The 24,890-nt window shown below is 46.1% G+C and overlaps 2 protein-coding genes and 1 non-coding gene across 5 annotated transcripts; 2 read left to right on the forward strand and 1 right to left on the reverse strand.

Annotated features, from left to right (window-relative positions):
• Positions 1-3,141: 3,141 nt before the first annotated feature.
• On the forward strand, positions 3,142-19,832 carry LOC8034557 (flap endonuclease 1). Of its 2 annotated transcripts, XM_029979402.3 has the most exons (12): positions 3,142-3,320; positions 3,403-3,505; positions 8,608-8,710; positions 8,818-8,881; positions 10,140-10,249; positions 10,380-10,516; positions 10,698-10,764; positions 14,638-14,769; positions 14,866-14,952; positions 17,873-17,937; positions 18,234-18,354; positions 19,273-19,832. In XM_029979402.3, exons 1-12 carry the CDS (start codon positions 3,239-3,241, stop codon positions 19,345-19,347), a joined length of 1,146 nt encoding a protein of 381 aa, XP_029835262.1. In that variant the 5' UTR covers positions 3,142-3,238; the 3' UTR covers positions 19,348-19,832. The 2 variants fall into 2 exon arrangements, with proteins under 2 accessions (XP_029835262.1, XP_029835264.1); XM_029979404.3 differs by lacking the exon at positions 3,403-3,505 and having other exon boundaries at positions 3,203-3,320.
• Positions 6,348-6,422, forward strand: Trnas-gga. Its single transcript has one exon. It is a non-coding gene; the product is annotated as a tRNA-Ser (tRNA).
• LOC8034556 (differentially expressed in FDCP 8 homolog A) lies at positions 19,503-24,648 on the reverse strand. Of its 2 annotated transcripts, none has more exons than XM_002409810.5 (11): positions 24,513-24,648; positions 24,344-24,402; positions 24,053-24,202; positions 23,775-23,922; positions 23,401-23,465; positions 23,191-23,290; positions 21,624-21,745; positions 21,400-21,513; positions 21,118-21,339; positions 19,846-19,955; positions 19,503-19,767 (listed from the first exon to the last, which is right to left on the reverse strand). In XM_002409810.5, the coding sequence occupies exons 1-11, from the start codon at positions 24,643-24,645 to the stop codon at positions 19,644-19,646; spliced, it is 1,347 nt and encodes a 448-aa protein (XP_002409854.4). In that variant the 5' UTR covers positions 24,646-24,648; the 3' UTR covers positions 19,503-19,643. The 2 variants fall into 2 exon arrangements, with proteins under 2 accessions (XP_002409854.4, XP_029835261.3); XM_029979401.4 differs by having other exon boundaries at positions 21,624-21,808.
• Positions 24,649-24,890: the final 242 nt, after the last annotated feature.

Below are 24,890 nucleotides of genomic sequence, written 5' to 3' on the forward strand. Positions count from 1 at the left end.
ATCAGCTGATCAGCCAACTCCTATCTGGTAAATCTCCTGAACTTGCTCACAGTTAATGCGACCAATTATACCTAGTTTACAACCAAACATTCATGGAGTGGGTGTCCGGGGTGTGGGGTCATTTTTTGTGGTGTGATAGGGGCCGTCTTATATTGCCCCACGGGCCCGTGGACCGGTTGCCGACCCCTGGCTTCACCGCTTTGCGGTCCGCAATCCGTTTGGTTTAGCTCAGGCCGCGAGAATGCCGCGAAGTCGTTCGACCACTCCGGTCGGACGACTCCGGTCGAACGGCGGCACTTTTCTACCGTCTGTGAACCTTAGACAGCCTCCTGCAGTGATGTAGACTGGACCCAACGTCCTCCATCCGTGACTCATCTGTACGAGGGGTCGCAGAGTTGCCCTGTTCAGGCGGTCACGTTGAGGTGAAGAAAACCTCATTTTCGCGCGAATTCACTGGATGGATGGATGGATGTTAATGGCTATTCTCTTTGTAACGGGCGGTAGCTTGCGCCACCTAGCCTAAGTCTAAAAAGACAAAAACGTGATTCCCCCCGCCCCAATTTTTCTCCCCCTAACTATCACCAGGCAGTGTGGGATATCACCAGGATGACCTTCGGGGGATCGGGCAAAAAAACTAAAAAGCATCACCCCCCTGCCTCTTCCCCCCGGCGAGGGAGTCGCCAATTTTCCTCTGGTCAAACCTTTTCGGCGTTACCCCAGCACCGGACCCACTGGGAGACAAGGTTGAGACTTTGGGCCGGAGCCACGCAGGAGGGAGTCCCAATTTTCCTCTGTCCCGCCTGTTCCCAGCTGTGCTAGTTAGTTGTCCATCATTTAATTTTTCCTAGATAATTTCCACCAATCCTCTAATCGTCTCTTTGTCACTGTAATCCTTTAATCTACCGTCCTTCCATCGTCGCCAGTGAAACCCAGGGCCCCGGCCAAATCCGTTACCCCTTCAGGGAGGGCAGGGCGAAGCTCCGTGCACTTCAAAACCAAGTGCTCCAGTGTCTCGCTATCATTATGGCAGGCGGCACATAATGTGTCGGTCTCCTGAAATTTAGCCCTATACATGCCTTGCACCTACGTCACATCATGACGTCGAACACCGGTATCCACCATGCTGGTGGTTGACTCGACGGCCCTTCGCAGCGAGAGCAATGGTAAACTGCGCCGCGCTCGGCTGTAGCAATTACCCCGTATTCCGACGATCGTCCGATCGTTTCGTCGGCGGGTACCCTCGTCGGCATGCCACGCGAGGCAGAGCAGACGTCAAGTTAGAGAAACTACGAGCGGCAGGAAAAAGATGCGGCCGCGGATTATCGAGTTTGCGGGACGCATTTCATAGCGGCGAACGGCGGCACTTTTCTACCGTTGTTTACGTTCGCGCACGCCTTTGCATCGGCTTTTGCTCGTTCGGGGTGTATATGGCCTTCGACCTTCGTTGCATAACGCCGATTTCACGCTTCGAGTGCACCTTCGGGGCTCCCGGCCGAATCCGGGCGAGTGTCGCGCCGCGAGCCCGGCCCGACGGCGATCGGCGGCCCCCATGTGCAAGCTCGCCGAGCCGCCGGGTCATCGGTTTGTGCCGTCCGCGATACGATAACCTTTGCAAGGAGCGAAAGTATGCAGGCGAGCCAGTTAGGAAACATAATAATATAAACCCTGAGACAATGAGAGTTTCTTGTCCGTTATTTGATTTATCCCTGTCTCAGGGTTAAGATTATGACGGTAACATTGCGTTGTTTACTAGTATTTCGCAAAATCGTAACAATTTTTCTACAAGCGACTCGTAGAGCCGCTAGTCAAATTATAAAGCGCGCAATTAAGATCTTTTTTTTTTTTTTTGGCGAGACGGCATATTTTTTTGCGTCAAAACTTCGCCGGCGGCATTTCGAAACTTTCTGCTCGTAGCGCAATCGCACCAATGCCGAAAAATTCCGCACATGCTGTATAAACGTCATCATCGTAAGCTCAGCACGTTTTTCTAAGTTCACGGTACCTTTGTTGAAAATATGGTGCATGTTAACGCATGTCCGGGCCGTTAGCAGCATCCTACGCCTTGGTAAGCGCATCCGCGCGGTGTGAAGTCAACCACCAGCATGGTGCGGGGCCCCGTCCTTCCCTAGATGTTCCCTAGGGTGACGTCACTTGCAAGGCATGTATACGTCCTCGTCCTCAAAACTCCCGTTCCTGCCTCGAACAGCAAAGCACTTCCCAGTGAATTGTCAAATAGATTGAGGCGCGAATTCTTGTACGAGTTGCCAGACAGTCGAGACAGTCGCGAAAAGAAAAAAAGTCTAAATTTGAGCAGTAGCGAGCGATGGTCATGATAAACTTTTAGGCAGAAAAAATAACATTGCACCACAAACTGATCAACTTATTTAAATTTTTTTTGAAGAGACAAGCAGATACACTGCAAAAATGGCAAAAATAGTAGACAAAATGTTACTAAATAACAACATGGACAGCATGAAATTTATGAATGAATAAATGTTACTGGTTATACCCTTTGTAACAGGCTGTAGCTTGCGTCACCTAGCCGAAGTCTAAAACGAAGAAGAAACATGATTCCTCCCGCTTTTCCGGTGTAGCAACGGAGGCAAACAGGAAATGAGTAAAGAAACTTTGATAATTCTCGGGGGAGGTTTTTGCTGTTTGAGGCCAGAACCGAAGTACTAATAACGAAGACTTATAGTCTTCGTTGTGACATATGTGACACATGCGACATATGCAAAATTAGCATACCCTGGGTTTCGGCGGAGCGAAAGGGAGGTTAGAGCAGTGGTGGAAGGAGACTAGGGAAAACTGAAATTGGTAAAAGCAACTAGGACAACTGGAGACAGGGAGGACAGAGGAAAATTGGGATTCCCTCCCGCGTGGCTCTGGCCCAAAGTCTCAACCCTGTCACTCAGTGGGTCTGGGTTTTGGAAAGGAGGGGGAGACGGCGGGGGGTGCGTTTTCCTTTTTATTTTGTATTTTCCCGATCCCCCAAAGGTCAGCCTGGTGGTTCATCCACCTGGCCCGGTGTAGGGATGTAGAGAGAAAGAAATTTGTATTTAAACAGGAGAGGAAAACATTTCTTCAGGCTAGGTAGCGCAAGCTACCACCCGTTACAAAGGGCATATCCATTATGATTCATCCATCCATCCATGTCAATCAGATTTGGCGCGAGAAGTGGCCTAAAGACTCGCCGCGCTCGCCGTGAAGTTTTCCGTAGCGTTTGCCAGTCGTCACAATGGGAATTACTGGTCTCTCTAAAGTGATCGCAGATAATGCTCCTTCCGCTATTAAGGAAGGGGACATTAAGAGCTACTTCGGTAAGTGATGGCCGAAAATGCCTTTAACTTTCAGCGGCATTGCTGCCGCTTCGTGTCTGATGCATCGCCCTTTCCTACCTAGGGAGGAAAATTGCCATCGATGCATCAATGTGCTTGTATCAGTTCCTGATAGCAGTGCGGCAAGAGAACAACATGCTCACCAACAGTGATGGCGAAACAACAAGGTACAGACTGTCGACACGTGCGCATGGTCTCGACTGTACTGGGCCTGTACGACGTGGTTTAAACGTGCCTTCTGTATTGTTCATTGCGGATTGTTTTCTAATGAATTATGTTATATTCAATCTGCAGTGAGGCAAACGTGCTTTGAGCTGTCATTTCCATGTATCGTGTCAGATAGTTGTTTGTGCTTAATTTAAACTTTGCTAAAAATTTGCATTTTTTTTTTTTTTTTTATATGGGAGGTTTGACAGTTGGGATTATATTTGATGACTTTGGTAGGAGGTTCTCCATCCAGTCTTGGGTGGCTTAAGAAAGCATTATTTATAGTATCAAAAAGAGACTGGTCTTGTTTTGTTTATATTTTGAGTGCATTCATATTTTACCTGACCAATGGGTACACGAGGGAATGACTGGACTTAAAGGGATACTTCAACAATATTTGAAATATTCCCGTCGTGTTCAAAAATAGGTTGAATATGATCCACAATATCCGTAAATGACAATCGCACGTTTGTATTTTGAGCCTAGTGGCTGTATTTTTCGTTATAAACGGCCCACTCTGTCAAGCGCTCGGAGAAGGCCCAGCGGAGACCACGTGACATCCAACGCAATCGTGACGTAGGTCGTCTCAAGACGAACAAAGCTACGGCGAGGCTGACGTCTAGAGGATGGCCTAGTCGTTCCAGCCACCGAACCGGCTGCTTTTGTACGAATTTTGAGTGACGGGTTAATCTTTTATAATCTTGTAGGGGGACAATAGCTACTTCTGGGACACACAAACGGGATTCTCGGAAAGAGGGGCATTTTTCTTCCCCTCTTCTCTCGTCGTGGCCGGAGATGAGACAACCTCCGTCACTAGCTGTCAAGGTTCCTAGATGAGCATTACAAACGAGGCGTTAGCGACATCCACCAGGTGCTCTTTGCTAATCGTTTAATTCGTCTTAAAATACCTTTTTGTGACTTTTTTAACAAGATATTGGTACGTTCGATGTGATGCTCCTCTTTTGAACACATATGGACCAAAAAGTGAGCGCCGAAATTTCGTTGTAGTATCCCTTTAAGAGTGTGTCAACATCACTGTGTATTTTTATTAGCAGCCACTATGTCAGATTCTTCTTAGCTAGTATTGTGTTGTACAGTGGCTATACATGCCTTGCACGTGACGTCATATGGCACCGTAACAGCCGCCATTGCTCCGTACCATGCTCCGGAGCCCTTACCTTCTGCAGCATACACCTCGCAAAATCAAATCTTGTGGAGAAGAACCGGTTTGATGATGCCAAATGTATGCTGCGAAAGGTACTGGCACAGGAACATGGTACGGAGCAATGGCGGCTGACGTGACGTCAATGCAAGCCATGTATTGCACAGGTAGTGTGCTGAGAGACACTCTTGTGACCAGTGGCGTAGCCAGGATTTTATTTCGGGAGGGGTTCAATGGCATCCCCCCCTCAATGACGCAGGGTGAGCTCGCCGACTCGGACGCTCGGGCAAAAATTAGGGAGGCGCTGAAGATGAAACGGGTAAAGCTGCATTGTCATTTTTAAAAACAGAGCAGGCTTCATTTACAGGAATACGGGCGTGGTGGCTCACTGTTCTACCGTCGTCGTACTTCCGGCCCACCAACTTTAAAAGCTTCCTTACAGCACACAACTCCCTCCGCTTTTTGAGGTAGCACTGCATTACCAACGCGTGAAGGCCAAACAAAACACAAAAATTGCTATCAGCAAAAAAAAAAAAAAATGGCATTGAAAAATTGGAGCAACCGACCACGCAAAAACTCTAGGGGCCCATATTTGGGGTGAAGATAATTCTGAGCAATCACAAAACCAAAATCTATTGTCTATTAAAGGTTTAACAAATTCGTGCTACAGAACCAAATGCCGAAGGAAAGAGTTTTATCTTTGCTAGGGCCGCTTTATCTTGCAGCGTGGTCCGAAGGCAGTAGCAGCATATTCTCGGGGTAAGAAGTCATCAGTCTGAACTCGTCGTTCCGTCACTCGGAGAAATGACATGACGCACCACACAGAAACTACACGCAGAACGTGGAAAGGAACTTGACTACCCTTGCGCCTATGCGTAGTGAGACCATGAAGGCTTGTCTCTTCGGATTCTCTGATGTTCCGTGCAATGAAGAGATTCATCTATGACGAAAATAATCCCTGGAGAAGGGGAAAAAAAGGGACAAAGGACAAACGCAAATCTCCAAACACAACTAGGTGACTGGTGCGCGACCAAAAAAATTGGCCTGGTCTGGGCATCGAACCCGGGACCCCACCATTCCCAGTGGAGCGCTCTACCAAACGGGTTTTATCAGCTGCCACCAGTTTTAACACCAACAAGGGTGAAGCTTGCAATTTAAGTTTATGATTAATAATGCAATTCAGGCACGTAGCCGGGATTTTGTTTCCGGGGGGGGGGGGGCACCCATGACAAAATGCTGTATGAGGAGGAGGAGGGGGGAGAGGAGGACCCATGCAAAATGCAAGATTTCGGGGGGGGGGGGGGGGGGGGGGGGGCCGGGCCCCATGGGCCTTCCCCCTGGTTACGGGCCTGATGCAATTAAATGCAAAGTTGCAAGCGAGGTGGACAAGAATGACGAAAATAATCCCTGGAGAAGAGGGACAAAGGTGACTCGTTGCGCACCAGTCACCTAGCTGTGTTTGGAGATTTGTGTTTGTCTTTTGTCCCTCTTGTTGCCCTTCTCCAATGATTATTTTCCAGCTCGCTTGCACCTTTACATTTAATTGCATTTTAATCATAACTTTAAATTGCAAGCTTCACCCTTGTTGGTGTTAAACTGGTGGCAGCTGATAAAACCCGTTTGCTCTACTGACGTCTAACCCCTGGTTAGCTCAGTTGGTAGAGCGCTCTACTGGAAATTGAGAGGTCCCGGGTTCGATACCCGGACCAGGTTGATTTTTTTGGTCGCGCACCAGTCGCCTAGCTGTGTTTGGAGATTTGTGTTTGTCCTTTGTCCCTCTTGTTCCCCTTCTCCAGGGATTATTTTCGTCATTCTTGTCCAGCTCGCTTGCACCTTTGCATTTAATTTGCATTATTAGTCAGATTCATATAATAAGGAATTGCATCGGTCGCCACCTTGACATACCAAGCAAAAAGCAAGACGGACTTCGTCGCATCCGTGAGCGGCGATTTTCGCAAAGCAAGGAAAACTTCGCCAAAAATAGGGAATTTTAGGCGTCAAATGCAAGAAAGAGAAACGTGAAGCGCCCGTCACGTCTGCGATATACGGGCGGTCGCCCTCTGTTTGGAGTTCCTATTCCTAACCGTCTATCGTCTCAAGATCCTAGCGACTCCGCGCTCAACAACGGCGGAAGCTGAGCGCTCATTCTCTTCACTACGGCGGTTGAAAACATACCTGAGAGCGTCCACTTCGGATGAGCAACTGCTCGGTCTAGCACTTTTAAATGTTCACCGCGACATTAAAGTTCAAGCGGAGGACGTCCTGGATATTTTTTCCCGTGAACAAAGGCGGCTGCATTTTAATCTGCAGGCGCTTGGCGTAAATGAGATGATAAAGAGAAGCTGTAAATTGCTTTCTAACATAATTAATCAAAGTTACCTTTTTATTTGCGGCGATTTCTAGTCGAAAGCGCATAATTCTGATCACACAAGGTGTGCGTGAGCACAACGGCACCCGTTGCTTACAGTGCAATTGTATTTTACAATTCATTTATTCCTTAAATCACTGTCATTGTTTTATATTATCACTGTGTGTTCGGTTTATTATGTTCACTTTGGTTTGATTGAACAGTGTATTTCAGTGAAAATAGTTTGTTATACTTTGCCTTGAAATTGCCATCCTTCACCCCACAAATGTTTCGAAATATCCATTCACTTCAAGTTCCACATCCAACCGAATAAACATGAATTAAGCAATATTGCATATTTTATTAATTTGAGCATTTTCTACCCCACAAACAATTTTCCCGGAGGCATATAAGTTGGGGATGGTCCGCGCTCCCCCGTTGCTCCGTGCCTCGTGCGAAACCGACTGTGTGAGCAGGGGAGCGAGCGGGCCCCGTGGCTGAGGGGGGGTTTGGACCCCCAAAGCCCCCCTCTGCCTACGCCACTGCTTGTGACACTCTAATGGTACGTTTACACCTGAGAAGAAATCTGCTGCCGCGGAAGCGGATCCGCTCCCCACAGCGGCGGCACATGCCGTAAAATGGCCTTTAGGCTAATTGATCAGTACGAACAAAACTGGGTACAGACTCGTCTGGCGTCATACTATGCTCGAGGAGGAGAAGGAAAGGAGAAGGGGGTGAGGAGGAAACTGGGGGAGGGCCCTCGGAAAATTTGTTGGGGGAAAAAAAGAAGGGGAGTTCTGGCGGGGAAGGTCCCCCGGCGATTTTTTGTGGGGAAGCTGACGACGACTTTCAGAAGCACAGGAGCAATAAGTGCGCTCTTTAGATTGGGGCTATTTCTCAGGTTTTCAAGAACATACTCGATTAATGGTTTTAATTTCGTATAGCTGCTTTCTTAGCATTTGGAATTTGGGTTGTTTTGTTATTGTATTTCACTACGTGAATTATAGTTTTTTTATCGGGACTGGGTCAATCCTGGGTAAAAATTTGTTTCCAAAACTTATTTGAAAGGAGCTGTTTCCATTCCACTTACAAATCGCCACGGTGCGCTCAGCCGAGGGTATTAAAAATATTAACCCAATTAATTATCTGTAACAATAAGCGACCAGCGTTTAGTCAAACATCCAGAAACAGAGTTTCTAAATCTGCTAGAACGCCTTAAGCACGTAAAAAGAAGATATCGCATTTTAAATCGTCTGCTTCCCCACAACAAAGTACCCACAAAATATTGCAGGGGAACGTCCCCAACCCCAAGTCCCTTCTTTTTTTTTCTTGTTTTTTACGACAAACTTTTTGGGGGTTCTTCCCAGTTTGCTCCTCACCCCCTCCTCCTCCTCTCTCTATATTTCTCCTCTCCTTCCTTCTTTTCTCCTCCAATCCTCCACCCCCTTTTTTTTTCCTCCTCCTCGTCGAGCGGAGTGCGACGCCAGACGAATCTGTACCCAAAACAAATTAAGGCAGCATCTATTAACATTTGCACATACTTTTCTTGGCAGCCACCTTGTAGGGTTCTTCTACAGGACGATACGGATGATTGAGAACGGTATCAAGCCAGTGTACGTCTTTGATGGGAAACCACCAGGCATGAAGTCGTCTGAGGTGCGTAGAGAAGAGGGACTTATGCTGATCGTTAATGCTCGTATCACTTTTACCGACTTTACTTTTTTGTTGCTGTTTCCAAAACAATTTGGCACTTTTTCTTTTAGCTCGAGAAACGCCAAGAAAGACGTGAGGTGGCTGAAAAGGAGCTTGAGAAGGCAGAAGAGGCTGGTTAGTTTTTGTTTCTTGTGGATATCTATTGCATGCTTCCAGTGACAAATGCTAGTTACCTACTTTACGAAATATGAAGGAGTTTGTAAAATAAAAAAGAATGGAATCCATTTGTGCATTAGGTGACAAAGTTTAGAGGGAATTTGGCACTAAAACATACTATAGGTTTAAACGGTATGATTGAAGTTAAAAAGCTAAATAGGAAGGAGTTTAGCACAGCCATGTTTAATGTGATTGAAATTGCAAGTCAAGCTTTGTACCACTAGTTTTCTTTATACAATGTGCTGCGCATGTTGGTGTAAATAAACATCTGGGACAGCGAAAGCTAATCTGCATGAAGAAAATTTCGGAGTCGGATTTAGATTTGGTTCAGGTCGCCATGTCTGAAACATTGGGTGGTTTATGAGTGGCTCCAGTCGACCTTCCACTGTAAGGCGAGCTGGAAAAATCAACGCCTGCACATAGAAATCTCAAACTTCCACCAAATATGATTTGAGGTGGTGCATTTTTAAAATTTCGTCAGCTAAGATGCACCACTTCGATTCGGTGAAAGCTTGAGCTTTATATGCTGGCGTCTATTTTTCCGGCTCGTTTTACAGTGTAAGGTCCTCTGGAGTCACCCTATATATACTTTTTGCCTTATTCGGATGGGCTGTTCACTGAGAAAGTTCTCTTTAGACATGTAACCTTTTAAAAAAAAGTCTTAATTGGTCCAAATTGCAGCTCTTGTAGTTGCAGTCACGGTTAAAATAATAGAACATGCTGCAGCATGTTTTTCTCTGCGGTGTGCTAGCCTGGTGGCAGCTGGTCACGTGGCAATAGTTCCATTCCAGAGCACGGTAGTTCCCGAGCTCGGGAACCACATTGGATAACATGCGGGATCTTGATCCCAATTGGCTACGTCGGCTGCCGCCACATAGTGTCGTGCAGAAAAAACATGTGCTCCAGTCAATGATTGTTACTGTACAAGCTTCTGGTTCTCGAGGTGCAGTGGCTTAATGGTGGGTCTCTGGGGGCCACAACCAACATGGTTTGTCTCCGCCATGTCCACATTCATTGTTGGCTCGCCGAACCCTCAATTATATCTTAGCAGCTTTTTTTTTTCCTGCACACTGCAATTCCCTTTAAGAACCAATTGCTAAACAATGCCAGCACACGATGGCACTGCCAAGGACCAGTGCATAAACAGGCAAATCATGCAACCATGTGCGACACCTGTGTAACTTTGTGAAGTTGAATTTGCGGTGCTCTTTCTCAGGGAACCAAGAAGACATCAACAAATTCAGCAAGCGTTTGGTCAAGGTGACACGGCAGCATGGCGAAGACTGCAAGCGCCTCTTGGGCCTCATGGGAGTGCCCTATATTGAAGTATGCTCACCCTTTGGACCTCTTAGATTTATATGTACTTTCACTCGCTGCAGAGAGAGCTGTAGTGTACATTGCACTGAGCAATATAGGTAATTGAAAAGAATGATGGGGCCATCTTGTATGTTTGTAGGCTCCGTGCGAAGCTGAGGCGCAATGTGCTGAACTCGTGAAAGGCGGCAAAGTTTACGGAACCGCCACCGAGGACATGGATGGACTCACTTTTGGAACCAATGTCCTTCTTCGCCACATGACCTACAGTGAAGCAAGGTTGGAAACAGATACGGCTATCTTCTATAACTCACATATGGCACAAGATTAAAACATGTGTTGTGGCAGCTTCTATGGGGTGGAGAGGGGGCTACACCTAACTTTTCCCACCTTGTAAAGTTATAAGGAGAGTCGTTAGAAAAACTTGGGACTGACTTTTTTTTTCGTTTTTGCATTTTAGGAAAATGCCCATCAAAGAGTTCAATCTTGAGAGAGTCCTGAGTGGTCTGGAGCTGAATCGTGATGAGGTATGTGCATCCAACACACTTGCATGACTGCAGACGACACTATCAGTGCGGGAATTCCAGAACCAAGGGACATCTAGCGGATGTTTGGCAGAGGACAGCTTGATGCCATGGTCACATTACACATGTGAATGCAGGCAGGGTACCCAGTCTGCCAGGTATTGCCGTCTCGGGCATAAACAATGGGAGAGTACTGACGGAATGGGAAACAAAGTCGGGATTGCGTGTAGAGTCGATTGGCAAACTGTGAGTTGTTTAGTGGGAGCAGACAGCCAGAGGGGAGCAACTAACATGCCCGGTGCTGCAGTCACATTGACACTGGAGTACTAAAGTGATAAACAATGGGCCTTTTCGGGAGTTTCCATGGCGCATGCGCAGCAGCAGCATACAGGAGTCCGCCATTTTTGGTGGCGTGGTGCGTCCGACTCGGGACTGCGGGAGGCAGCGGTGGTCGCGCGTTTCGAAGTTCTCCGATGTGCCCCAACGCTGTTCCGTTGTCGGCTGCAGCGACGAGAGCAAGCGTTGTCGCCGTTTATGTTTCTTTAGGTTTCTTTCCACTAGCCTGCACCCGATGAAGCGGCAGCTGTGGATTCCGGCGATCTGGCGAAACAATGTGAATGGCTCCTAAAAGCTGCCTTTAAAGCACCCCCCCCGTGTTTGCAGTTGCCACTTTGAGGAAGGTTCAAGTTTTTATTCCTTTATTTGTTATTGATGTAGAAATACAAGTCGGCAGATTGATTAGGTAGGATGTCGTCTTGCTTATGTGCTACGCAGAGCGAGTGCCTCGGGAGTTCGCGTTTCTGTGATGGTGCATTTGACTGGAGCACGTTTTTGCTTGCTAAGGTGGCGGTCTCGCATTGCTGCGCAGCCCGTCTGCTTTTTGGCTGCTGTAAACATTGGAATCGCCCACAGTTTCCAAATATTTATAAAGCAGTGAAGTAAAGTGTCTACGCTGTGCAGTTTGTTATGTGCATACCCGGAAAGAGAAATGGGAGCAGCTGTTTTGTGACCACGACCGCATCTGCTGGTCTTGTGGTTAAATAAGAAAGAGGAAGCAATCGACTTGATGTGTTGTCTTCATGTATGTATCAAGTAAAAAAAAAAAAAGTTTCCACCAGTGTCTACAGGCGCAAGACTCAAAATAGACAAGTGTGACCGATTTTTTTTTTTTTTTTCAGGACCTACAGTCACACACAGCTATAGCCTAAAGTGGGGCGACATGATTTCTGAGGCTCGCTCAGAAATCGGCGGCTGCATGTATACATCTTAGATGTTTATTAAAAATATATTTTATTCGTGAATTTGACCTTGTGAAATTTCAAAGTGTTACTCTTTCCAGTAAAAAAACGAGACCAACAAACTTGCCAGGGTCAGCAGCGCTCGCAAACGAATTAGTGGTTCTTGAACGCGTCCACCGTTGATCCGGGCAAGCTTGTTTGTCTCTTTTTTTCACAGAAATGAAGCTATGCTTTGAAATTTTATAAGGTGAAATCTACCACTTAAATACACCTTTGATGAAAATTTGAGATTGGTACGAGGAGGCGCCGAGTTTTTTGGGTGATTTTAGGGTGAGCCTTGACATTTATGAGAATACATCTTTATCAATTAAAATTTTCGAACAGGTTAAACGAATAGCTCGCAGTTAAAAAAAAAAACAAAAAAGCTTACCTTATCTGTAAATTGTTCTCGAATATTTTTGGAATTTACTGACAATACTACAAATAACATGAATTCTTGTTTAATGTAACCATTTGTACTTTCTCATTTGTCGAAGAGAGAGAGCTTCATCTGTGCTGTCAGTCATTCGTAAAAAATCTAGAAATGGACGAAGCTGTCCGTAATCAACGCATTCATTGAAAAAAAAAAAAGTACTTGTCGATTGCGTTGGGTAGAGGAAAAGCAAACGCTGAGCACGTTTACCGACTGCGTTTGGACAGCCAACATAGCTTGGAGCGGGCAGAACCGGAAGCAAGGCAGGCCATCAAAAACGTTTCTCCGGCTTGCCGATAGATGGTGCCCAACATTTGCGGTAAAGGCCCATTGTAAGTGCTGGTTGGAGGCAATCGTTGAAAAGGGTCTGATGCAGCTTTACAATCCCTTCGTTTTCCCCCAGTGTGACAACAGCAACAATAGGAAATGTGTTTGTCTTTGCAGCTGAGAAATAACAAACCTGCTTAGTCATGCACCACTGTATGGCTGTGTGTGCAGTGCCCTGCAATGCATTTCTTCCCCTCTGCTGAATGCTTGCTCTGACGAAAGAATTTATAGTCTGCCCACCATACACTGGAGCACCGTTTTTAATGGAGATTAGAATTAAGTGTCTAAGGACAAAACACACTTGTTGATTCTTGGGTGACCCAAACATACTCTATGGTGGCATTAATGCAGCCCATCTTGACTTGCTCTTGCAGTCACGTGAAAATGCCAAGAAAATATGTATCCCATAGAATAAAGATTTGGCACCGTGTACACCGCAAGCACTTCCACCAGAGAATAGAACAATATTAGCTTAGAGGGCTCTAGGCATTGCCTGGCTTCCATGAGGGAAAAAGATATTTTTACAGTAGCATTCTTATTCAGCCTCGATGCGAAAGTAACTGCGACCAAGTACTGTATCTGCTAGTAGTGTCACCTGCTTCAAATGCGGCATTCTTGATTTTTATTTCTAAACCAAATTTTATGAAGCTCAATGGACACACATGGCAATAGCTTGGTTGGCATGCTCCCTACTTGATGACAGTATGTACACCACTGTCGCTGAGTGGGAAGCACCTCACCCAAGTTCTTGCCATATGACCACTTGCACCAAAAAAATTGAATGCAGTGGAATGGCCGACACGATAATACTGGGTGTATCAAGGAGTGGCCAGGCTCTTTAAATCGACTGCAAAATTCGGTTTCTTAACCTATCGCGCTACGACTTTGTGCAGCGTTGCCCACAGATGGTGCATTTTTTTTTTGTAAAATCTGCAAAGAGCGAACTTACACCTGAAGAAAAAGTAAAGAAAGAAAAAGGCTTAACTCCTATGGAAATACGGCAAAGCCAAAGGTCTTCAAACAATACGGCGCCGTTTCGCACGGGAGACAAGAGATGGCGCAATCGGTCGCGATGCCAACTGCGCCAACGAACGAGCATACGGCGCCGAGAGCCGGCGTCTTTAGCAGACATTCTTTTCGACTCAAAAGCGGCGCGAGCTTTTCTGATATCAGTTACCAATGCATTATTTTATCATCCTTACTGATAAAACATGTTGAATGGATGCATAATTGATTAGAAAAATGGTTTGTCGGGATATTTTGACTTTTTTTCGAGGTACCGATGTAGTCTGGTTTGCAGTTCCTTGTTGTTACCGCGCCTGTTTGTTTCTGCGACTGTCGCCGCCTGCGGAACGTGCTCCGCTTTTGAGTCAAAAAGATTGTCTGCTAAAGACGCCGGCTTTCGGCGTCGTCTGCTCGTTCATTGGCGCAGTTGGCATCGTGACCGCTTGTGCCATCTCGTATCCCATGCGAAATGGCGCCGTATTGTTTGAAGACCTTTGGCTTTGCCACATTTCCATGGGAGCTAAGCTTTTTTCTTTCTTTACTTTTTCCTCAGGTAAGTCCCCCCCCCCCCCCCAATTCTTTGCAAATTTTACAAAAAAAAAAAGCACCATCTGTGCGCAACGCTGCACGAAGTCGTTGCACAATCGGTTCAGAAACCAAATTTTGCGGTCGATTTAAAGAGCCTGGCCACTTCTTGATACACCCAGTATATCCGCCATTATGCCACGTGACTGCCTGATGTGCCCTTTCAGAATTCCCTTATTGATATTGTATCAGCACCACCAGTTACCCTTCTTCAGACCTCATTCTGGTGACAATTTCTATGCTACATAGTTTATCGACCTGTGCATCCTCCTTGGCTGCGACTACTGCGAGAGCATCAGAGGAATTGGACCCAAGCGGGCCATCGAGCTGATCAAACAGCACAAGAGCATCGAGAAAATCATCAGCAGCATTGACACAAAGGCATGTTGCGACACAGTGGCAGAGTGTATTGCTCTTTAAAGTGGTTCTGTCAGCTGCGAGGTGCCAGCACACCATCAAATTTGCCTTATCGTGCAGAAATATACCATTCCCGAAGACTGGCCCTTCAAGGAAGCTCGTCAGCTGTTTCTGGAGCCTGAAGTGACACCTGCCAGTGAAATCCAGGTGAAATGTCGTTGATTTCTTTTACACATTCCTCAGAGAAGGCAGCCCATTGGCATGGAGAGGATTGCTACACAAATTGTTAACTTGATTCAAGAAGTCTGCGTTTTTAAAGTAACGAATAAAAGAAAGACTTTATTACGGTTAGATAAGGTTAAAACAATGACAACGAGTACATTAAAAGGTTTCCGACGTGAACGTCTTCCATCGGTGCCTGGAAGCTGAGTGTCCTCTTTCACTGTCCCGGGCGACGCCGGGGGCGTGGGGGAGGTCAAAGTTTCACGGCACCAGACGCTCAGCAAATGATTGTCTTCTTCGCCTGTCTGGGCACTCCTCTTTGCCAGTTTGTGTGGTTTTTTAACTGTTCACAATTTCTAAAGGCCAAAATAATTATAAATGCTGTCTTAGCCTTGAAATCCTCGCTCAGGGGGATTTGGAGATGCCCGTTAGCACAGTCCAGAATGCAGAACAACTTCGCGCCTGTGAGCTGCACAAGTTGGTCCGATGTCAGGCATTGGAAACCTGTTTGGGATTGTCTGACTGTTGAGCCTCCGGAAGTCCAGAACCAACCTCTCCTCTCCATTCTTCTTTTTCATTGAGAGAACAGGACTACCATATGGTGAGGTCGTCTCCGTCACCAACCCGCAGTCCTTCCACTCCGTAACAATTTCTCGAATGGCGGTTCGCTCTGCCAAGTCAGTGTAATAGGGCTTGCAATGCACAGGGACTCTGCTGGTGTTTCAGTGACAGTCATCTCAGTCAAATGGGTACATCCAAGCTCCCTAATATAAGGGGAAAACAGTCTGTAATGATTGAGCACTACCATCAGCGCCGACACCTCTGCTTCTGCAGTGTCCTGATCAAAGTTAACTTGACTCTCCAAGATCGGTTCCTTTCGATGAGTATCGATGCGTGCCACATGCAGCTCGTCCTCATCATCCAAGATGTCCGCCAGTGGATGAGTCGTTGACGATTGGGACATTCACCTTTCTATCTGTCAATTGGTGCTGACTCTCTCCTCCAAGCTCGTCACGAAGAATGATATTGCAATTTTTGGACTGCAGGGTGACCCAGCACACACTGTTCTTAAGAACTAGTCGTCTCACTCACTGTTAAGCTGTCTTTTATTGGTGGCGGGGAGACCTCGAAGTGCCAATGCATAGATATGCGATGTGGGGCTGCTTCGTCCAGGTCCACCCAACAAGGATGTCTACAGATTGTATGTTGTCCGACACAGTGAGGACATCCACCCCCTTACACACAATGTTGTCGATGGAGATGTCGATGAAAGCAGATCCAATTGATTTCACGGCTTACTAGTCGGTGCTTCCGAAGCTGTACAGTCCCTTTGATGAGCAGGTGATCTGCAGTTCGCACTTGACCGCTGCAACGTGTCGCATGATACATTCCGAGCTACCCGGGTCGATCGTGGCAGACACCTGTTGAGCCCCATTGATGGTGGCTGCCTTTAGGAATTGTGCTGGATCGTTATTTGGATTTACTACAAAGTTTACTGGACAGTCTTTGGCTAAATGGCCATATTTTCCCCAGCCATAGCATCTTACTGTGGCAAGGTTTCATTCTGTGGTGTCACACTTGGGAAGCGAAGCCCCTGGTCTTAATCACCAGGTGGTAGCCAAATTAGGTTGGGCTCCCTGCTGTGCACTAGCCCATGGTCTTGACGAGGGAGGCTTCAAGAGTACATTGAAAGGTCTCCTACGCAAACGTCGTCCATTGGTGTCTGGAAGCTGAGTGTCCTCCTTAGTCCTGGGCCACGCCGGGGGTGCGGGGGAGGTCAAGGCTCCACGGCAGCAGACGCTCGGCAAACAGTCGTCCTCCTCTCCGTCTGAGCACCCCTCCTTGCCAGTTTGTGCGGTTTAGGTATAAACACCCTAGCTGGCCCCCCCGTCGAAGTGGTCTGGGTTGCCATCCCCTTTCCATGGCCATGGGGTTGAAACATATTCACAAAGAAAAATGAGACCCACTGCTATATGTGATTTTAACAAAAGTTTTACATTTTATATGTTCATGAAAAAGAGGAGGTTGCTATGGAATACTCCAATATTTCATTTATGCTTGCTGCACACCTGGGAAGAAAAAAAAAAGAAAAAAAAAGTCGCACCCAAAAGATTACCATTCTGCTGGTTTGTTCTGAGACTCCTCATACCCATGCACTTGTTACTCGCTTCTTTCACACTGGCTCCGCTAACAGTGTAGCTCAATTTGCTTTCTGTTTGTCAGATTATCGGCATTCTGAATTATCACTTTTTGAATTCTTACTTTTCCGGAGAAATCGGTATCCAATTATGCGAGTATCCTTCCGTACCATGCATTGAAACTTCCATCACCATAATCCCATAGCCCCTTCTTTTTTTCATTTGTATTGTGGATTTTTGTGTGCTTGAGACTGCCAGTGCAATTCTTCTAGGCAAGGTAGGTCATACGCAATACAACATTGAGAAAGAGACCTGCAAGAGTCTGAGGCATGTTAGTTTCCCTAACCATTTCGTAACGCTAACAAGGCAGTATCGTGGAAATAAAGAGTATGTCTATTTACCATGCTTTTTTGTCTTGCTCCTTTAATAGCGACAGCTAAGGTTTTTGTCACAGCATGCCGCTGTATTCTCTACTTGTCCTCTTCTGTGCTGATTGTTTTGAAATATGCCTTCTGTTGCACTGCAGTCACTGTATACTTTTGAAGCACAAATTGTTGCCTAGTCTCATTTGGAGATGGTACAGCAATCACTCCAGTATATGGCCATCATCTCACTCTATGCTCAAACATTCGCCAGTGTTTCTTCCAAAAGTGGCTAATGCCAAATTTTGTTTGGCCTCAAGCTCTGCCAATTTAGCCCATCATTATAGTGGCAGGTTTTGGCTTTTGCCGAAAGGAATGATGTATCTATGCTTGTGTACACTCTAGTTGAAGTGGACTGATCCTGATGAAGATGGCCTTGTGAAGTTCCTCTGCGAAGAGAATGGATTCAGGTATGCGTTCCACCATTGTGTCAGTATGTCATTAACCATGTTGAATTAACCCAAGTCTGGGGTAGAAGAGAGACGTGAAACATCAAAACGTAGAAGGGACAACAAATAGACAGGACGACCTCTCACCTCAGTCTCAGGTTAATTCAACATGGTTAATATTCACCAGCTCGCCTGCACCCTTACTATATTTTCTCAGTATGTCATGTTCTAGTACAAAAAGGTTTTGGGAACATTTTTCATCTAGCAAGGTCGGAGAATGCATGCAAGGAAACTCTCATTGCCACTTTGTATTGCAGTGAGGAACGTATCCGAAACGGAGCCAAGAAGCTACTCAAGGGTAGAAATACGACCACTCAGGGTCGGCTGGACTCGTTTTTTAAGGTTGTCCCCTCAGAGGGGCCCTCTGCCAAAAGGAAGGTAAGCAAAACGTTTACTGAAAGCGTCTAATCGAGCTCCCTCTACGTAGAAGAGAGAATGCAAAGAGGAACAGGACAGGTGGTACCAAAGCTTTCTGCTAGTGAGGAACAGTTTGCCAAAACTTTGTTAGTGAGGAACAGTATGGTATGCCAAAACTTTCTGCTAGTGAGGAGGTTCTCAAGCTTTTCAATCTAGAGGAACCTACATTTGCGTCGAATGGCAGCCAAGGAGCCCCACTGATCTGTCAACATTGATCCAATAAAGTAGTGCAGAGGTTTACAGACCTTGTAAACAATAATGCACATACTCAGGAGTTTTTGGCTCTGGCATGCTAAACTAATGCTTAAAATGGAGCACTTTGTTGAAGGAAGGGACGGTTGAGGAAATTTGAGGAACCCATCGGGGTACTCTGGGGAACAGTTTTTAGGAACCCAGAACTTGTACAAATGAAGGTCACCACTATGTAACTAATTCCCTGGGCCTAGTTACTGTTTGTGATCAACTTTGTTCCAAACTAGAACTTCTAACAATCAATTTATTTGTATGTATTGCCATCACTCTCCTTGCTTCTCTCTTTTGGACAAGAAGTATGCTTTCTGCCTACTCAGTGTTTCTTGCTGGCTAGTATTATTGTCTATTCTCTCACCACAAAATTATGCCCTTTTTTCTCTTTTTACCATGGATGATTTATTTACTTTATACCAAGTTTGCTGCTGTTCTACATTCATTGCAATCTTTTGAAGTCCTATTAATAAGACATTCACTTTGGCATAGAGAATAAATATCGGCAGGTTCTACCTCTTTTTGATAATTTGACTGAGCAGTCCTTCGTGAATTGAATTGTGCATTTTGAGAAGTCTCGGCAGATAGGAGTTTGTCTGCAGTTTGTTGACAAAATTTGTAACTTGTCTTTTACAGAGTGAGAGCAAGGACGAACAGAACAAGAAAAAGAAGGGTGCCTCCCGGGGGGGAAAGTTCAGAAAGGGCAAATAAGTTACAGTGCAAGGCACTTTGGCCTACATAATTGCTTCTGCCACGCCAGCCAGTGCATATATGTATTACATAATTAACATATCTTCTCTAACTACGCAGGTGCTCAAAGTAAACCCTAAAAGGTGTGATTTCAATGAATACACAGGAGAAGCAAGTTGTTTTAACAGTTTAGTATACACATCTGTTGCGGCAAAATCAGGCGATCTAGGCAACATTGAGTCCTGCGGGAGAAGCAGTTTTTAAAAGCATGTGCATTATAATAAATACATATATGTGGCTGTCTGTACAAATTGAGATTACGCCAAAGCATGGTTTCGATTCGTCAGCTCAACATCTTCGCTTCGTGCCCTGCTCGTTTGATGATGGCGGGTCTTCCATTCGCACCAGGGACACGGATCCTGGCGCTTTTCTCTGCACTCTCTGAAATGCAACAAGTGTTCCCAGTCTCGGATGTCAAGTAATAAATGAAAGATGCAAGGCCATGACAAATTGTCTCACTTGTGGTAAACAGAAGAGCACTCTGGGCACGTGAATGTGTCGTTTCCCAGTGGAAAGATGACCTCCTCACTGTCGCAAAACTTGCACAGGTAACCTTTTCCTCGGCATCCCTAAAAATGCAGTGCGGCCCGAGGTTCTTTAGTGAAAAAATTGCCCGTGCCCCCAACCAAGCTGCCTAACGAGGGCCTCGAACCGGGTATTTGCCCTCCTACAATGGAAGTTTTGGCATTGGATAAAGCGCAAAGTCTGAACATCGGCGCCCACTGTAAACATTGAATGTAGTGCACCAGTTCTGCAGAATTTGTGCAAACCCAATGCCGAGCTTCGTCATAGAACAAGAGATAGGTATTGGCTTTTTCTCGTGTGGGTTGAAACGTGGTGGCACCTACGCGCCAATAGCCCTCAAACACTTTTCGTCTTAACTATACCGAAGGTTTTGCAGCAATTTGCAGAATCATGTCCACGCGCCACTTTTGACAAAGGGTTGCTTTTGGCATTTTCAGAACTTTAACGGTAAAATAATGAGGCGTAAAATATTAGGAAATTGATAGAGCCCAGAAGTGGGCCAGAGCTACCCATAAATAATGCCGCAAAGTTTGTTGCCCTTGCCTTGCCCCCCCCCCCCCCCCCCCAAAAAAAAGGATAATGCGGAAGGCTGCGCACGGTATAAAAAAGGGGGTGCAACAATTTCCGGACTTCGGTCAAAAGTTGCCCTCTGACACTTCTGAGGTAAAGAACAGAAAATCGATTTTTGCCTGCATGTCCTAATTGTGTAAAAAAAGAAAAAAAGAAAAATATTGGCATTTCTGGCACCCCTCAACTCGGCCTTCAGGGTTGCACCTGGTCGCACTCCTAGAGACAATTCGGGGTGCCGTGTAGGTTCCCGTGTGCTCTCTCTGAGGACGCTTCCTCTCCCTCTCTTTGCGTACATTAGCGGGCGTTATACTGCAGCTTAGAGCCGAGCGAGGTCACAAAAGCTTCTCGCCGTAGTCCCTTCGGCTGCCACTTGCGGCTGCAGGTGGGGGGAAAAAGCTAGACTTGCTTTGCAATAATGCAGCGGAATAGCGACATTTTTTAATGACGTTTTCTCTCCTCCGGAACAGGATAAACAACGTAAGAATGACGAGATGCAAATTCTTTTAATCTTAAAATCGTTGCACCCCCCCCCCCCCCCCCTTAAAAGCAGTTTAGGCACAACATAGACTAGCATCGCCCAAAGACCAGCGGTGTAGCCTCACATTTTGAAACGGTGCAACAGGAGTCGATGCTTACCTCGCAACTCTTGGTGATGTGGTCAAAGAAGACCTGGTGAACTTGGGTCAGGTAGCCCAAGAGGTTCCCATCGTGGAGATCAATTAAATCCTGGAGCGAGTACATGTGGCTGCCCTCGACAAAATGCTGCCTTTTGTGCAGCAGGAGCAGCAGCTTCTGCTGCTGGGCGGCGTGACACAGTGTTAGGTACTGCTTCATGCGCAAGATGTCTTCCCTCAGCTTCTGCAGGGTTCAAGGGCCATTCAGCTTGATGCCATGCCAGCACGAAAAGGCAGCGCTTACCTTGACATGGCCGAGATCTTCGACAAAGGTGAATAGCATGGGGTTGAGCTCGCCCAGATTGAGGATCGGTTTTCGCACCATAAGTCTGAGGAACTGAAGTGATGCACGGCACACCTGCCACGAAAAAGGCACACCGTCACATGTGTGGCAACCTTTTTGGGCTCAACTAGCGTGTGTGCAGATTCACCTAAGAAGGCTGGGATTGAGAGCAGAAAAATGCTCACTTTACGGGGCTCGAAGTCCCAGTTGTGGAGCACGCGGGCAGGCACTATGGTGTGGCTGTTCCAGTGGCACAGGGAGCAGTAGTAGCGCCCTGTGTACTCGCAGCGTCGGGGCTGCCCTTGCTCTGCCAGAGAGCGAAGGGCGGCGGGCATGAGCACACTGGCGGCTTCGCCCAGCACCACAAAGCCTGCCACCACAGGGCCGCAGAGAAGGAAAGGGGGGGACACGGTGGGGGGGGCGCAGGGCACGCAGTCAGAGACAGCCACGGGACGTCACAGGATGCCACAAGCCATACATGGAATAGGCTCCCCTATCCTTCATTTCCCCGAGGAAAACTAACCAAGGGTTAAGGTACTTTTAGGCACTGCGCTGCAAATGAGGTACGTGCTATATTGAATCTAACATTTTAATTCATTACAGAACCAAACTCAACAGGTGGAACTGCTATGGTATCGGTAGACCATGGGGATTCTAGCTTAGTTTACAGATATGTTGCTTGAGGCATGCACTGCCTCAAAAAACACATTAGCGTTTTCGAAAACTTTTCTCTGGCAAAATTATTAACAAATACATATGAGGTTACAAAACTTGATTCAATGAAGTTGGATCTCTAAAATAGCATTGGCTATGTTTGTTTCCGGCGTTGTTGAAAGCAGGCCTAACGTTAGCCAAATTGATCAGATTCGGAATCGCCCACTTTTGCTTCAACAAAAAAATCCATATTTGAACTACGTTTTTCCTTAAATTTAGTTCTGCAGAGTCCAAAAAAATCCATATTTGAACTACGTTTTTCCTTAAATTTAGTTCTGCAGAGTCCATGAAAATCCAATAGTGGCAAGCAAGCCAGATTTCATGTTGCATAGTGCAGGGATTATAAACTAACCTATAGTCACCCTTGAAAAACCACTTGGTCTACTGTTTTCTGGACTCATAATATTTATAGTTATGCCAAAGCTGTAGTTTGTGCTTGCGCCCTAAGAAAGCTACGCCAAATATACAGGGTGTCCCCCCAAAATATTTACAAGGTTTTTCCCACCGCAAAAATAAACTATGCGTCACCAAATGCCCATTCTCCGCGCAAAGGTAGCGCTAGAGGTCCGGACTAGATGCCAAAGTTTCAGAACAAACCAATATCTTATTCAAAAGTTATGTGATTTTCTGAAAATTTAAATGGGAAAATGGGGCCCATTTTTTGCCAGTTTTCTGTTTCTGGCGCCTTAGAGCCCCATGTATTCGATAGCTCCATCTGCCACCCTTTTCCCATAGACATTTTCAGAAAATGCGGTTTTCCCATTGACAATCTCAGAAAATGCGGTTTTCCCATTGACAATTTCAGAAAATGTGAAAAAAGCCCTGTACATTTTTTTTCGGAGACACCCTGTATACATTGTGTGAGAGCCGTATTAAAAGAACAGCATAAACGTTATGCACACAGTGTTATTGCAAGCAGAATGCAAATGTAGAGCACGGTATATATTGCAGCATGCTGGTAATGCAGATGTAGAACAGGAATGCTTGCAGAAAGAAAATGGGCTACTATAGGTAAGCACTACAAGGCAAAATGCTTACGAGGAAACACATTCTGGCGGCACTCTGCACATCGGTAGCCCTGTGCCGATAGCCCCTGCTCTGGGCAGATGTCAAGTGTGAATTCGGGCTTTTCATGCGCCTGGAACAAATTAAAATTACTGGACTCACTTTTTTTTTCTCTCTCTTATTGAAGCCTTTTTTTTGGACATACTTGATTTTATCCTATAAATAGTATAGAACTGTGCGTACCCTTGCATAAGCACATCTCCGTGTGATGCTATTGAGGCACTTGTTGTGGCACTTGAAGTTACAGTCTGGATAAAACAAAATACTGCTTTTATTCCTTTCAGTAGTAATGTAGTGCAGGCTCATCCTATATCTGTATGAGTGCATTCAGCAAATAGAAAGAAAAGACATTAAATAGAGACCATAGCTTGCTTTATGAGAATGTGGTAACACCATGTACACAAGCTCACCATTAATCAAGGTGGTCTACTTGAGACTTCAAAGGAAAGAAATGAAGCAAATACACTCTTCACATAGCCAGTACTGGCGGAAAAAATGTTTTCAAAATGTTGAATTATCAGATCTGTGCTCTTGGAAACATAGCAAATTCTACTCACTTTTGCACTGATAAAACCCGTAGAGTACACCCCAAATACTGCCACAGCACTTCTCACAGTACTGCTGAGCACGTTCGTACATCCGTGGTTCAAACTGGTGCTCCATGACCATCTTAGCGTCAGTGGAGGGCTCGTCTGGAGGGCCATCCTAGAGAAGTGACAAAACGGTGCATTTGTTTTGTTGTTGTTTACCGAGCACTTTATTACGAGGGCCACCAAATGTCTGTCAGATCATTAGGAAACAGTCGAAAAACAAGGAAAATAAAAGGGGTAACCACCTTAATCTCTTGAAGTTTCTGCCTAAGCTGAACTAGTTTGATAACCAACTTCTTGCGTCTGTCAGAGTTCTCCTCAGATTCAAGTATCATCTCCTTGCAATTCTCTATTGCAGTTTCTAGTTCTTCGATGGTAGAAAACCCAAAGAGCCCCTAAAGAAAGAAAGAAACAAACAGAAAGAGGCGACGCTTTAATCACTACTACTAAATTTAGGCGAGGTTGCGAAATCGCGTCGAACAGCAAGCAACTGAAATATTTTTCGGAGAAAAAAAGAACAACAAAAAGCATCTTGCCTCTGGACTTGAGAAGTGCTCTTCAGAGAGTCCCAGTTCAGCGTCGATTAACTTCATGTCTACGAGGAAGCATAAAGAGAGAAAAGAGAAGCAACAAAACAGCTGTTCACGTGACGGTCACGAGTAGATTACTGTCGGCTTGCGTTTCTCAGTTCGCTGGTTTGCTTACCATCGGGGGTGCAGGAGTTGGAACTCTGCGGCAGCCAGTCCTGCGGAATGTGACCACCCAGTAGTTTCGAGTTCACCGTGTGCGCCAGTTGTCCCGCCGTCGATTTCACAGCATCGATTAGTCCGACGTTCATCGTGGCCTCACAGTCCCGAACCGCACATCGACCAACGCGCGCCCCGGGCGATCAACGTTGGCTCGGCGCTCGTAATGACAACTTCGAACCAGAGTCTAGATATAACGCACTTATCAGCCTACCAGATTCTTTGACGCACCGTGCACACACCGTATCATCGCTCACATCACAGTACGGGTTGGCAGAAACAGAGCGGGTGTGGTCCTTCCGACTTTACACCCTACGACGAGTTCGTCTCTCAAGGT

The sequence above is a fragment of the Ixodes scapularis genome, unplaced genomic scaffold (genome assembly GCF_016920785.2).
Source record: "Ixodes scapularis isolate PalLabHiFi unplaced genomic scaffold, ASM1692078v2 PGA_scaffold9__187_contigs__length_104089568, whole genome shotgun sequence".
Classification (NCBI taxonomy): Eukaryota; Metazoa; Arthropoda; class Arachnida; order Ixodida; family Ixodidae; genus Ixodes; species Ixodes scapularis.

Coding starts and splice junctions, on each gene's coding strand:
- LOC8034557 (XM_029979402.3), top strand. CDS start 3,239: ATGGGAATTACTGGTCTCTCTAAAGTGATCGCAGATAATGCTCCTTCC. Junction 14,770..14,865: donor TCAGCAGCATTGACACAAAG/GCATGTTGCGAC, acceptor CTTATCGTGCAG/AAATATACCATTCCCGAAGA. Junction 17,938..18,233: donor TGCGAAGAGAATGGATTCAG/GTATGCGTTCCA, acceptor TTTGTATTGCAG/TGAGGAACGTATCCGAAACG.
- LOC8034556 (XM_029979401.4), bottom strand. CDS start 24,645: ATGAACGTCGGACTAATCGATGCTGTGAAATCGACGGCGGGACAACTG. Junction 24,403..24,512: donor CAACTCCTGCACCCCCGATG/GTAAGCAAACCA, acceptor GCTTCCTCGTAG/ACATGAAGTTAATCGACGCT. Junction 23,291..23,400: donor GGAGATGTGCTTATGCAAGG/GTACGCACAGTT, acceptor AATTTGTTCCAG/GCGCATGAAAAGCCCGAATT.